Genomic DNA, 15882 nt, shown 5'->3' with positions numbered 1-15882 from the left:
AATATTCTGCTTAGTAGTTGTTTCTCCACATGACTTTATTTAATTCACCAATTGAGTAATTCTCGTTACATAATAGTTGATTGTCTCATTTTCCTCCAATTGAATTAATTCGAGTTGATGTTTGTGAGTTTGTAACCTCACTACCTTTGCCTTGTCAACCCCTATATATGAGTTTCCCAAGATCTCCCACGCTTGCTTTGACGACTCACAATCACCAACTTTCTCAAAGTTGTCACCATCTACACATTGATGGATAAAAAATATTACTTTGTAATCTTTCTTCTTCTTTTCCTACGCGTTGCTCGTTGTGCACCCGTTGCACCTCTGACAAGAGGATTCAACTCATTCTTGACCACTTCAAGAACATCTTGGTAGCCAAATAATACTTTCATTTACTTTCACCATTTTTAATAATTCTCCACATCAAGGATTGGTAGGTTGGTAGTGATTCTTTCACTTGAGACATAATTCATGTTGCACACTATGCATTTGGCGGATCGAACCAGACGATTGATGCAAAATATTAGAAATTGAAATCACTTGATTGATAAAAATTGAGGGTTTGAATATGGATATATATATATATATAAATATATATATATATATATATATATATATATATATATATATATATATATATATATATATATAGAGAGAGAGAGAGAGAGAGAGAGAGAGAGAGAGAGAGAGAGAAGAGTTAGAGAGAGATAATTGAGGGTGGGAATTTATATTTTATTAACTTTGATGGGGATGTCTCTAAGACATTTATACAATCAATACAAGGGTTTGAGACACAAGTTACATAAGCCAATAACGGAATAAACAAAATTCTCGAACATGTAACTGGTTACACAAACTTGTAACCGATTACAGCTGTTACAGTTTTAACAAACACTAATAATGGTAATCGGTTACTGCAAATGCGTAACCGGTTACACCGACTCTAAAAATACTTTTCTTTAATTTATTTGACTTATTTTAACGCTTATAACTGGTTACACACTCGTATTAACCGATTACATCAACTTGAATTATCAAAAGCTATTAACAATAAACACATACACTAGGGAAATTGCAAAATGCCATTCTTATACTTTGAATTTTAAATTTTGGATATGTCTGTTCTACAACAAAATCACTTTATAACTGACATATTTCATTTTTGTCAAAAATTGATTTGGATTCTAATATTTGAATTAACCTTGCATGCATATTTTCTATGTTTTCTTAAAATTATAGTTTCGGATTCAATCTTCGGATTAACCTCGTGACTATATTTTACACCCTTAGTCAGTAAGTTAGAAGAAAATTTGACATTTTTAAATAAATTTACATTATAAGTCATTTATAAATCAATTCCAACATAAACCATACATATTTATCATTCAATAGTAAGATCAAGATAGAAAAACTACCATGTATATCTGAATACTAAAATCTCAAAATGTTAAATACAGAATGTCAAAATGTCACAATCAATTCCACATCAAAACATAATACAAAATGTTAAAATATACAAAGTCCAAATTGAGTGACGTTTGAAGCGTTAGGAAGCTAACACACAGAGCTATAATATGATAGAACTAATTTTATTGTTTGAGTGTTATTATTACGTCCATTATGCATGTGAAGTTGATTGTTCATATGTTGTTTTTAACTATGATATGCTTTGACATTTTACCTCAAAACTTCTTAACCGTATATCCAAATGACGTGTCGTTTGAAGTGTTAGGAAGCTGAAAATCAGATCTATAACACGATAATGATAGAAGAATTGTTTAAATAATATTCCTATACTTTCTATGTAGATAAATGTATTGGTTTACATGTTTAATTAATGAAGCGTTGCAATTGTTGATGATGTTGTATGATAATGATGTTGTATGATAATGATGTTGTTATGACGATGTTGTGATGATGTCTTAATGATGTTGCATGTTAAAATATATACATGCTATGTTGATTATGATTATGTTGTTGAGGACAACCTTGACTAGTCGAGGTCGAACTTATATATGTTGTTGTATGCTGAGAGTCCATGCATACATGATGTGGGAACTTCGGTTCTGTTTATGACGTGGCCTCATTTCCTATGGTGATGGTTCGAGTGCGAGTATCTAGAATTTCATGTCCGAGAATTTTAGTGAAGCGTTACTTTGGTGATGGTAGTGATTTGTGATGCTCCGGTTCCAAGAGGGAATCGATCCTATGGTGGGGATCATGGAGGGAAATGAACCAGATGTTCATAATTAGTACAACATGCATTAAGCCAGTGTCATTGAATAACATTTTATGTGACATTGCATAGTCTTATTCATGATGTCTGTTGTGATGAACATTAAGCTGCTATGCGCGTACATGACGGATTTTAGGATGAGAGTTGTATGTGTGTTATTTATAATGAATGAAGGTGTGAGTATTTGTTGTATCGATGATGTTGAATTGTAAACTATACTTTTGGAAGTTTACTTTTCTCTTATATTGTTTATAATCGATTAAGATTACTCACCCCTTCTGTTTTAATGTTTCCTCCACGTGGGTAACATGCAGATACTCAGGAGTAGACTCCAAGGAAGCAAGTGGAAGCTAACTAATGAAGCTCGTTTTCAGCTTATCGTTTTAAGTAGTAAGGATTATGCTCTGATTCATGTAACATTGAGTTAGGGTTGACGTTTGTCTTGTTAATTTCTTATGTTGTTTATTTCAAAGCACTTGCTAATAATTTCATGGTGATATCCTAAGGTGTTGAGTTGAGTGTTGATCGATGACACTTACCTTTTGTTGATGTTATGAATGTTGAAGTTAAAGCTCAATTTTTGTTGTGGAATTATAATTGAATTTCTTTACGATGAATGACCCGCTGCGTTGTTCTTAAAATAATTGTGTCATAAAAGCCTCATAAATGAGTATGTTCATTTTAGTGTATGTTCTTGTGTTATCCGTGTTACGGAGCAGGATAATTGTGATGTTTTAAGAAGTGTAGCATCTTTGTGGTTGTGTTTACATGATTAAATTAATCGTTAATTTCGTGAAATTTAAAAGGGTGTTACAATCGAGCACACACATAGCAAAGCCTTCGAATAGTTTTCCACATATGGCCAAGAAGCGAGACATGTGCCTCGCAGCATGGTCTGATATAAAGAAAGCAATGAAAGGTATGACAGGTCATTTGACAAACGCCCAGGGATATTTGAGGCAGTAGGAACCACTAAAAAAATTGACTTCTAAGAGCAATAAAGGACACATGAATCTGGACAGACGATATTAGAGACACGTGAACTCAGAAAAATAATCCCTTACTATTAAACATAGTCTCTCCAACTGCATGGGCTAATTAAAAATTCTTAATTTGACCAATTAAAACAATACACATAAATGGTGGGGTTCCATTTAATAGGAGCTCAAATTTAACTTTCAGTGTATATATAGGTGATTAAATTATGCAGTGGTGATTAAATTACTAAAAAAAAAAAACCATTAGCAGTTATTGCCTGCCAAGTGTAATGACAACAAAGGGAGAAATCCAATATGAAAATTAAACTATGAACAAACAAGCATTTGAGGAGAACAGCATCTTTATCTACCTCAACCAATACTTTTTTATTATTTGAATTTAAATTATGAACCCAATTATGGCCTCTCTAATTGGTTCATTCTTGTTTAGGTCGGTGACATATATCTATCTAGTCGGAAATCAACCACGATCTAATGGTTCCCTAAAGCTCTTTAATAGAAATTCATATTTAATGCGAGATATTTTTTGTTGCATTTGATTTGATGCATTTTAAAATACAAGCACCTGACTAATTTTTAGTTGTCTCCACTATACTTGTTTAATCATAGGGTTTCTTTATACATGTTACTATTCTCATTTATAATCCATACAGGTCAACTATCATCTAATTGAATACTTAACAAAAGCAAGCATACATTTTAAAGTGTTTTTTTTTTCTTCAAAATCATTTTAAAGAGAATTGAATTATATTTTATTTTTAATTTGAATGAGATACCAAATCTCAAAAACTTTTCTACATTTTAAAGAGAAGAATTTAGATTACATCACTTAATTACATTCTCAAAAACTTTTCTACATTTAAGAACATTCTTACTAGTGTTTTCCACCCTTCCTAGTAAAGAAAAAAATATATGATACTTTCTAATATATATACTACATCCAAACTTGATTAAGAAATAGTAGTCAAGTCTTTTGAGCAAACATTCGACCCTAGTTTTTATAGAGAAGTTCTACATTTTCTATACCTTCTCTCGTTTTTTTTAATTCTTATATAATAATCTATCTACTTAATATAAATTTAAGATTTTCATGATGATAATCATAGACAAAACATAAATAAAAATTTATATGTTAATCTCACATATTTTATCAAATTAAAAATATTAATAAAATTGAAATAATTATAATATCTTAAAATTAATATAATTTATGAATTATAATATATAATGATAATGATAATACCTATTCCAATTCCATTTACAAATTTAAAAAATAAAATAAAATAAAATAAATTTTTATTATTTTTATTTTAATTTAAAAATTAAAAAAATGTTTAATAGATTTTATTTTAATAATTACTAAAATTATAACTAATACATATAATTATAAAATTATTTTCTCTCACTTTCTTCCTCCCACATATATTTTATAACTTTGATGCATAATCTGGAAAAACATGGGATGAATGAGTGAACTATTCAACACCGATTCAAAATAAAATTGATTTTTTTGTCTTTATTTAATCTTAAATGGTTTCATCTTTTTTTCACATCAATTCAAATCAATTTTATATTCAGATTTTTCGTATAAATTTTAATTGTATTATTTTGATCATATTCCAATTCATTAATTTCATAAACATTGTTTTGATCATGTTCAAATTGATTTCATACTCATATTCATATTGTCTAATATAATTTATAATTATTATTTTATAGATTTTGTAATTTGAATGAGAGTCTAATCGGTCCAATACAAACATTAATCTTAGAAGGAAGACTGAAATATATTTCTCTTACTCTTACAATCATTTGGAGCATCACAATTTTAGAAACGACAATGAACATGTTTTGGTTCAGATATTTATATTTTTTTATTGATTTTTTTTTTATCTTTTTGGGTTTAATATCCTTCCTCTTTCTTCACAAGTCTAGAATGGTAGTTCTTATGTTTTCTTTCAATGAATTTTTATTTTTTTCTTTAGTATAAATTCTAATTATTATTTTTATCATATTTTATACTCATGATTATTTTGATATAGGTTGTTTATTGTCTTTATAATAAAGATGCACATAAAATTACAGGCCTTACAATTTGATAGTTTATGTGGATACAAACCCTAGAATGAAGATTAAAATATATTATTCTGATTGCATTCGGATATAACCGTACCAATTAAATAATATTTTTTGTTTAATTTCTTTCTTCAATTTATGGTTTCTTTTGAATATAACCATGCCAATAATATTTAATTTAATTTAATTGTTATCAACACAGTTTTAATAAAACTTTTATAAATTGACGTATTATTCTATATTTTGTTCTACTGCACAAAAAGAAAAAAAATCAACAATTATAAGGACATATTTCAATTGAAAATATAGAATATAAAGATAATAAAGATTTTATCATTCAGGTTTTTGGTAGTGACAAAAATAAATGACACAACAACGTATCACCCGAGTCACAATCTAGTTTTTACTAAACATCAACATCTAGGTAAATATACCCTTCAATTATTGTTGGATTAGAGGTCAATATTCTCCCTCTAACCTAATAATTCTTCAATTTTGTTAAAACCACGATTTATGCCGACCTTAACATTAATTATGTATTAAATAAATTCATTACTAAAATTAGGAAAGCATTTTAAATATGTGTGCTTTGTATAGACCCGAAATGGTTTCTTTTCAGATTCTTGAAATGGTTGATTTGTTGATCCTTGGGAAACACCCACATTTTCTCAATATGAAGGAACATGAGGCATTGTTGGTGTAAGCTTTAGAGTCCGATGACTTTATATTTGAATTTAATTTTTTTATCATGTTACTTGTTTAATGTATGTTTAAGTAGTCTAGTGATCTCTTAACTTAATTCAAAGTTTAACTTTGATCATTTAGTTAATAAACATTACTTTTTAGTTCCTAAAAACAATTATGTTCGTCAACTTTGTTCTTTGTGTTAAATTTTAACAAAAAACATTAACTTATGTTTATGTGGCAACCCAATAGGCAAAATTGTAAACAATAAGTCAGAAAACCTCTATAAATCATGTTCTTCCACTTTCTTCCAAACCACTTCCTTCGTTCTTAGTGAAGAATTCCTCGGGTCCTCTCAAATTTTTCCCAAATCTTTCATCTTAACTATCTCTAATTTCTTTTGAAGTTATCTTCTTCCCAAGGTTCATTACAAGCTGTGATTTCCCCCAATTTGTATCAAGATATGTTCTTAACTAGTTTCTCTTCATCTTTAATTATGAAAATGCCAAAAGACGTCGAGAACTATGAAATTTCAAGTAACATCTTTTTTTCTTGTTATAGATTCTTTGCTGATACAACTTCTGCACATTGAAGAAGAAGTATTAGAAGGTGTAAACCCTCTTCATATATCTTCTTCTGTTCTTTAATATCCTCATTCTTATTTCTTGTTATTGTTTACTCATTAGAAGAAGTAGTTGTTATTGTTGTTGCAGGTGCAGGATCTTCGTGATATTGTTCAAGTTGACGTTGTTGATCTTGTTACATGGATTGTTGTTGTGAAGGTTAAGATACCAATGGATTTGAAGGGATATTTTTATTTGAGGATCACCTCTGTTGGGAGACATGTTTTGATTTTGATTAAGAAGAGTTGACGAGTTAGAAAATTTTGAACTTGTTAGAACAATGTCATCAACACGGTTCTTGAGTTTCAATTAGGAATTATTTACATTAAGAGCATCTAAAACATTAACATTGTCAAAACTTTGTTCTATGTTGTTTCTTTTTATCTCTGTAATATAGGAGTTTGGTTATGTGAGAAGAAGAATTACGTGTTCAAGTACAAGGTTTGAGTTGAAAGGATATATTATCTCTATTGCATTGTTGATAAGTTGAAGAATGGAAACACTATTTAAAGAATGAATGAGATCCTTCAAAATACATTCAAACAAGTTGGATGCAGTTTGAATTGAATCGTGATTGAAGTGTTAGGCATAAACATAAGTTAAAAAAAAATAAAGCCATGTCATATTATAATAAATCCAGCTAGGTTTCCCCATAAGCATAGATTAATAATTTTGGTCAAAATTTAACAAACATGTTCGATTTGATTAACATATTAATATTTGTGGGACTTAAAAGTAACGTTTATTAAATATGAGACTAAAGTGAAACCTTAAATTAAATTATGAAATTAAAAGTTTAATTAAGCATTTTTAATAGGTGACATTTCTTTATTATGTCTTTTCTAAGTCCTTATTATTGTTAGTCTTTATTGTGAAATCCTATTAAATATAAAAACATTATTTTTAAATTATATTTACTACAAATGGAAAAACAATAATGTTGATTGATTATTATGTGAGTAGATTGATGACAACATCTCAAGAATCATGAATCTGAGATATCGAGTATCCTCATATGTATACAAATCATGAGTGATATTTTTACTGTATAGAACAACCATAAGATTTATACAAAGTGTGTTATGTAAGTTCTATAAGTTATTCTCATAGTAATAGTGTTGCATGCCACCATTCGACATGACACCATTTGGTTCTTACACGAGAAGTTGATTAATTTAGTATTGTCAAAAATTGTTAGTGACAATAGAATTATAAAGTCAGTTAACTGGGTATTACACGACTCATGGAGATATGAGTGATATAAATGATATTTCACCTCTTACTTAGCATGGGTAATATCTATGAACAATTTGATTGAGTATGATAGTAAAATGCAAGACTATACTGAAATAAGTCAATATTGCATATTGAGCTTATTTGTTGTTATAAAATATATTACGATATAAAGGAATATAATATTAAACAGTACAAGGGTAACACATACTATTTATTGTGTTCAATATAGATATAAAACCAAAAGAATATTTATACACATGACTAATATCATATAAATGTTATGTCAAATAATAAGACATTCTATGACCTAGGTAACAATGATGTATTGTTACATACCACTTACTATTGCTAATATGAAATAAGTGATTTAATATTATTTTCATTATCATGAGAACCTATATGATCACAAAAATAAAGACAAATTAGCGGGAGATTAAGTAAATGAGTAAAACTCATTATTGTTCAATGGTGCACTCTTACAATACACTAAAATGAATTAAAAAGAAACACATAACAGATTACGCTACCATGTGCTAGGTTAACATTAGAGATTATTTAAATAGAATGTGTATATTAAAGAGTCATCCCCACAAAAAGACAACCATAGCTTCACCAAGAAAGTTGTTAGTGTTTTCAATAATTCCTTTTTTTTCTAACTAGCACTATAGATAAAATTTGTCCAAATTCATGTTGTGATTATTTGGATTACGTAGAATTGTTGTTGACCTAGAAAAGTTTGTGATCCCTTAAAAATTCATTTACTGAAGATTCTGCACACGAAGTGATACTCACTTAATCCTTGATTCCTGACTGCTAGAATCCATTGTGATTTTCTTTATTTTTAGTATGCAATTTACTCTATTTTAGTTTTTAGGAAACATATACCTTTTCATATTTTTTACTCTTCTTAATTCCTTCTACGATTTTAACTAATCAAGTGGGGGACGATTTGAAGATTTATAGTGAAGTACTCCCTCTGTCCCATAATGAGTGACCCATTTGAAATAAAATGATGTCCCAAAATGAATTACCCATTTCAATTTCCAATACAATTTTTTTCAATTCTACCCTCTAATTAATAAAAATTTCATAATTCCCACTACACGATAGTAAAAACCTTATTCTCTCTCTGTCTGTCTGTCTGTCTGTCTCTCTCTCTCTCTCTCTCTCTCTCTCTCTCTCTCTCACTTTTATACACTTTTCTTAATCTGTGTGAAATAGTGGGCTGGGTCGCTCATTGTGGGACGGAGGGAGTACAAGATAACACTGATTTATCTTTAATGTCCTTTGGTTAATAATTTCTAACGAGTTATTTTTTGTTACCAAACTGTAAAACTCCCTTTACAAGTTCAACCTTGTCCTCATTTCTTCCTCATGCACTTCAAACTCCTCCACTTTTGGTTTCCTCTAAAAATATGAATGATATCCAATGAGACGAAAGTATCTCATTTTTGAATATATGCCAACTTGCAAACACAAAGTAACTTATGTGTTGTCCTAATAAAGCAACCACCAACTCATTTGTTAGAAATTAAAAACTTAAATATTTCAAAGTCTTTAGCGTTCATCATCGTAATCTAAACCTATGAAATCTCACTTAAAATTAAATATTATATTAACTCAAGATTTATGGTAGTTTTTTGAAGTGATCCATTGGCAATACTCTTCTAAAACTTTAACTTCTTGTTCACACCATCTCTACCTTTTCACATCCAAACAATAACTTGTCTTTCCTTCTTTTTTTCTCCATATCCATGTCAACTTAATAATAATAACGATGATGCTAACTCCATGTTGTTTTTCAATCATTTGTGTCTATACTACTACTTATTCTCGAGTACAAAATATTAGTAAAAAATTACGATAATAATTCAATATATATTAATTATCAACTCAAAATATTAACTACAAAAAAAATAGAATGTTGTGGAGGTTTTTTTTTTAGAGTTAGGGCGGTTAGAACCGCAGTATCAGTTGAGTTGCGACAATTTTGTTCTGCCACAAAAGCATGTGTCGCCAGCATGGATTGCAACAACTACGAAAACCGCCACTCCAATCGCAGTTATTAATTTTTACAGTTAATAAACTGCCTTAAACAGTTATTAGCGACGGTTTAGAACTATCATAAATTTTGTTCGTTGTTTCGTTTTTTGTGCTAATTGCAACAGTTTCAAAACGTCATGAGTGTGAAATTGTGACAATTCAAACCGTCACAGGTTGTTTTAGAAATCCTTAACATAACTTATTTCCTAACAATTTATAGCGATACTAATTATTTAATTTTATACTTTTAGCAATAGTTTAAACTATTATTAATTATTAATTATTTTTTTATTTTTAGTAATTTTTTTTCTTTTTTTCGTTAACTTTTTCTTTATATTTTTAGTAATAAATTTTTACCATTTTTCTTTAAATTATTATTTTTTTTTTGGTAATGTTTCTTTATAACATTATTGCAAAAGTTGATCTATGTAGCCGACTCCATTTAATGGTATAAGATTTGGTTGTTTTCGTTGTTGTTGTATCAATGTTTCTTTATCTTTTTTCTTTAACATTTTTATTTTATTTTCTATAACTTTCTAACAAAATAAAATTGCAATCACAAAATTCTAATATGAAATACGTCTCATAATGCCAAGAAAAGTGCGAGTTCCATAGTCATAATGTCATATAATACATTAAACTAAAAGCATGTTGAATCCTAATCTTATATTAAGCATTATAATGCCAAGAAAAAGGTGTAAGATTTATAGTCATGATGTCATATAATACATAGGAAAGTTCATAATTTAATTAGTTCTTAGAAAAGTCTAATTAGTCCTTCTTGATGTTCCATTATCTTCACTTTGGTAGCTAGACTCAGAAGAACGTCTATCATCATCTGGTGATTCTAAGTATACTCCTTGAAAAGATGTATTAAAATAATAAACTCTTTAATATAATACTCATTTTCTTACACTATGTAAAGATTCACTAAGATTAGATGTATAAAAAATAATATATATGTCTTTCACTAGAAATTTCCATTTACATTATTAGTGTGATTTCCTCCTTCATAGCATTATCCCTTTGCTTTAATAATATGATTTCCTCCATCAATTCATCAATTTTTGAATTCTTCTATTTAAGTTCAACAATTTCTTCTTGCATTTTCTTTATTATTTCATTCACTTTAGAAGAAGATGTTGTTCTCGTAGATCTATTCATTTGAGATGCCGTTACTCCGAGTCTCATACAAAGAACATATACAGGATATTCTTTTCTAAAGACTTTCTCAAACGGTTCATTTTCAGACAGAGAGTCCAGAATTGCAACTAGTTATTTTTCCTGCACATGCAAAAGAGCAAATTGAATGAGCACATATATAAAAATAAAGGTAATTAAATCTAGATTGGATATTAAACCTGTGTGAGTAAGGGTTTAAGTTAATGAAGAATTTGAATAAATCATATAACGTCATTATCTTTTGAGTTAAAAAGAGGAATATTTACCCAATCCATATACACAATGACCATAACTCATAGTTTATTCCCTTGAGTTATTTTAGTAGAAAGACATAGACAATAAAGCTCTAGCTCGTAAGTTTTAACACAAATGCATTCTCTGAACCGCATGTAAGAAATAATCATGACATCAAGTTTCAATTCAATCTAGACCATAACATCAAAGTTAACAATGAAAATAGCATCTGTTCAAGATTCTCCATAATACCAACAGTTGCAAATTAGATATAAGTATTAACATTACAATCATAGTTTTAAAAAACGGTCCACGAATGTGAAAATGGACGCGACAAAATGGTATCCGAATATGCCAATACCGATATCGTTAACACCGTTTTATACTTTAAAGAACAAATTATGGTTATTTCCCACTGTGATAACTGCAACCAATATCGCGACACTTGTACCGACCGAAATCGTAAATCCTTAACACGAAAGTGACGTGGCCGCAACCATTTTTGAAACCCTGATTACAATTAATATTACATATTGAGATAAATGGATAAAATAAATAAATGGTACTGCTTTGTCCCAACAAAGAGTTGAGAGTAGCTGCATTAATGAACATGAAAGAACAAACATATCACATAATCAATCAAAAGCCAAATCAATACAACAAAAATAAGTATAACAGGGGAAGTGTAGCAAAATAGATCCAATTAATACACTAATAAATTCTTAAATTAATTAAACAGAGATCGACAACTTCAAACACACAACTAACTCTAATGCACTGCAATCAATTGCACACATCACACTTACTCATGTAATGTCTTTCAAGAATTTAGTGATGAAATGGTTGAGGAAATTAGTTGGAAAGGAATGGTATAAAAATAACAGTTTATAATATTGTTTAAAAGATTCACTTATTGACAAATAGTAACACCAACATGTCAAAAACAAGCAATAATACCAGCATGTCGGAAACACAAACTAACATCCAAGAACCAACTTCAACACAAATCAACTTTAATACTCCAATAACCAAACACAAATTAACACCCGAGAATTTTTGTTTTGAGCAATACACGTAAGATTTAAAGGCAATAATTTTAATTAAGTGAATTCCAACAATGTTAACAAAATTTCAAGACATGATTTCACAATTAACTTCTCAGTTTCCACAACTTACTAGTTTAAATGTCGAAAACAACAAACATTTATATAATATAATTTGGACAAATGCATTTTGGACCGTAATTTACCTATTGTAAGAACGTACAATAGCAAGATTAATTACATAGGACAAAATCTCTAAAACCAAACAACCCCTTAGATTTGTTATCCATAACTTTTGTTTTTGTATCTCTAATTTTGATGTTTGATTCTGACTCCAAGTTAAGGATGAAATAATACCTTAAAGACACACAAGCATTTGTATAGAGCTGACTTGCGATTCACAAACAAAGTTGAAGAACGTAAATAAGGATTATCGAAGCAACAACATAGGAAAAACAAATAGAAAGAAGTAAAATCGTTAAATTAGGATTCCATATGAAAATAGAAGCAACATTCTGTAAAAATGTCCTTACACATAAATCAAATGTTGAACTAAAAGAAACTAAGCAGCTACCAAATTGAATGGGATACCGCAACTTCCAAATCAAACGATGCAAATCGAATGAGGAAAAACGTCGTAGCTCAGAAGCAGAGAAGCATTTTTTAGACTTTGTGTTTCGTCTTCCTTATTTCGTCAAATAATTAGCGCGCTTGTGGAAAACTAGGTGGACAACAATAACACAACCGTCACAACTTCAGTATAAGGGCGATTGAAACCCCAATTGTTTGGACATTTATAAAGACCGGTTGACCATGTTGTATAAATTTGAGGAATGACAAGTGAATCAACCGTCGCAAATTAAGGTTTAAGATGGTTAGGGTACCAAGCGTCGCAACTTTTATAATTTTTTTAAAAATTAAAAAGATAGTTGTCCAAAATCGCTTTAACAACTGTTATAACCTAGAAAAGACGACGATTTTCAAGGAACCGTCGCATCCTATGTATCACATAACTTTTTTTTTTCTTACAATGGTTATAGATTATAAAATTAAAAATATCTCTTTAGTAGTGAACACATTGGCAAAATTATCTTTTTCATCTATAAATTTTGCTATTTCAACATTGTTTTATTAAGTAGTGAACCAATCATTCATACATGTAAACATTACCATACCAAGTATAAGTATTTGAAATGGTGTAAGAATGTACAAAAACAAAATGGTGGAATACATTTAAAACTCAACATTTTACTTTTTTGCCTTAAAAAATGTAATTTATGACTATTTAGACTAATTGAAAAAAATGATAAAATATTGAACCAATTAATCAGTTAATTACATATTTTAATTCATCTGTCGCTTTCAGTCTTCTCATGTCACCTCCAACCATTAATATATAAGAACACTCTCACTCCCACTCTCACTCTCACCATTCATTTCCATTCTCATTCTCACCATACACATTAATTCATCCCAAAGATATGCCTATAATAGAGAAAGATGAACACAACAAGAAACTAGTAACTGACTTATACAAAGCCTTAGTTTCCAAAGACACAAAAACAATGCAACATCTTCTTGCCTCAGATTTAGAATGGTGGTTCCATGGTCCTCCATGCCATCGTCACTACTTAGTCTCTTTCCTCACAGGCTCATCACCATCATCATCATCTCAAAAATCTCTAGTTCCTAATCTCATACTATGTTTTGGATCAGTGATTGTTGCTGAAGGGTATGATGAAAAAAGCATGATGTGGTGGGTTCATGCATGGTCTATTAGAGGGGGAATAATTACGGAAGTTAGAGAGTATGTTAACACTTCAGTAACTGTTACAAAGCTTGGTTTTTATCCAGAAGATGTTGTTGTTGGTTCAAGTTGTAGATGTATTTGGAAGAGTAAGCTTTGTGATGCTTCTGTTCCTGGACTCATTCTTACAATCTAGCTACTAGAAAAGGTTTTTTTTTTTAAATCAAAATAAGTCTTGTTATTATATTTATATAAGGAAAAATTGCTTCCACTCTTTTATCTTATTTTATTTTAATGAATTAGGTATTTATCTTTTTGTTTTTATTAACGTATGAAACATTAACGATATTGACATTTTTTTCCCATCTTTATTCCTACATTTTGTTTGGCAAATATAAACTTGATGAGACAAAAGGAGAGTATAATTAAGACTAATGTAATCAAAATAGGATCACACATTAAACTGATGTATATATAAATACTAATGCACAAAAATAATTATATATTTTAAATAGTATAAAAAGTTTATTGATAATTTTATAATAATTGACACGTAATAGTTTTTTTAGTTTTTTTATTTATTTTCTTTTATATTTTTAATTTAATATTTTTAACAGTTTAGATAGATAGATTCAAAATTTTCATTTTAATAATAATAATAAAATAAATAATTTAATGACTTTATTAATTGTTTGTTCAAGACATTTTCTTTATTCCCTCTTTTTATATACTGCATTATATTTTAATATATTTATATATTACGTGTTATTATATAAAATTCATTTTCATTCATAAAATAAATAGAAAATAACAAAAAAATGAAAATAATTTTTATTTTAATATTTTATTGTAATGTGTGCTATAGTGATGAAAAAAAATATATTAAATCAAACATTATTTGATTCAAAATCAAATTTTTTATCATATTTTTATAAATCAAAAGTAAAATTCGGTCCGATCTTAAAAATCGCTAAACCATCGATTTTCCAATTTTTAACTGTTTTTCGATTTGAATTCCGATTCTTCTACATGTCGATTTTCAAGTCCAAATAATCCGGCTAAAATTCCAATTCTCTGTTTAACTTATTGGATCGGTCAGTTCAATCTAATTTTGATTACCATGATTAAGAGGGATACCATAGTGATTCTCCAAATTAAAATATGTGAAAAAAATTGATTTTTTTATACGCAAAATTATATTATAGGGAGTTCAAGCATACTTCAACTCATTACGAAAAGATATGTAAAATCCGAATCCAATATCATGTAGAGGTACCACTACCGGCCACTTTTAATGAAGGGTTCGAGATTACTATGTAAGGGGATTGATTCTTCATTGCCTACGATTTTTCATTTTGTTTGAATAATTGATTATAATTTGATATGCATTGTTGGAAGTGATAATAAAACCACTGACTTCTCAAGAAAAGAATTACATCACCTTATTGATTTACAAAATTATTTAACTAAGCAATTTTTTTTATAAAGCAAATGGCATCATCAACAACAACCTTAATTACATTACAATAAAAACAGTAGAGTACAAAAGGTCTTAGGACAAAAAAACTTTAATACAAAGCAACTCCAAAGAGTGACTAATATTAGAATTTAGTCTAACTCATTCTTATAAAATCGATTTATAAATTGAAGAGTGTTATTTTATATAAATTTTTTTAATATTTTATCTTTAATTAATGTAGAACTTAAAATATTTCCAATATACATTTTTAAAAATATTTTCAATAACTAAAACAAATCTAAATTTAAAGACTTATCAAAC

At 28.7% G+C, this 15882-nt stretch overlaps 1 protein-coding gene across 1 annotated transcript; it reads left to right on the top strand.

Moving 5' to 3' along the window:
- The first annotated feature begins 13799 nt into the window (after positions 1–13799).
- On the top strand, positions 13800–14456 carry LOC131617431 (senescence associated gene 20-like). Its single transcript, XM_058888717.1, has one exon. The coding sequence runs from the start codon at positions 13837–13839 to the stop codon at positions 14296–14298; it is 462 nt and encodes a 153-aa protein (XP_058744700.1). The 5' UTR covers positions 13800–13836; the 3' UTR covers positions 14299–14456.
- Positions 14457–15882: the final 1426 nt, after the last annotated feature.

The sequence above is a fragment of the Vicia villosa genome, linkage group LG7 (assembly GCF_029867415.1).
Source record: "Vicia villosa cultivar HV-30 ecotype Madison, WI linkage group LG7, Vvil1.0, whole genome shotgun sequence".
Taxonomy (NCBI): Eukaryota; Viridiplantae; Streptophyta; class Magnoliopsida; order Fabales; family Fabaceae; genus Vicia; species Vicia villosa.
This window is presented reverse-complemented; position numbering and strand designations above follow the sequence as displayed.

Excerpts from the sequence above, each read along its gene's own strand:
- LOC131617431 (XM_058888717.1), top strand. The coding sequence starts at position 13,837 with ATGCCTATAATAGAGAAAGATGAACACAACAAGAAACTAGTAACTGAC.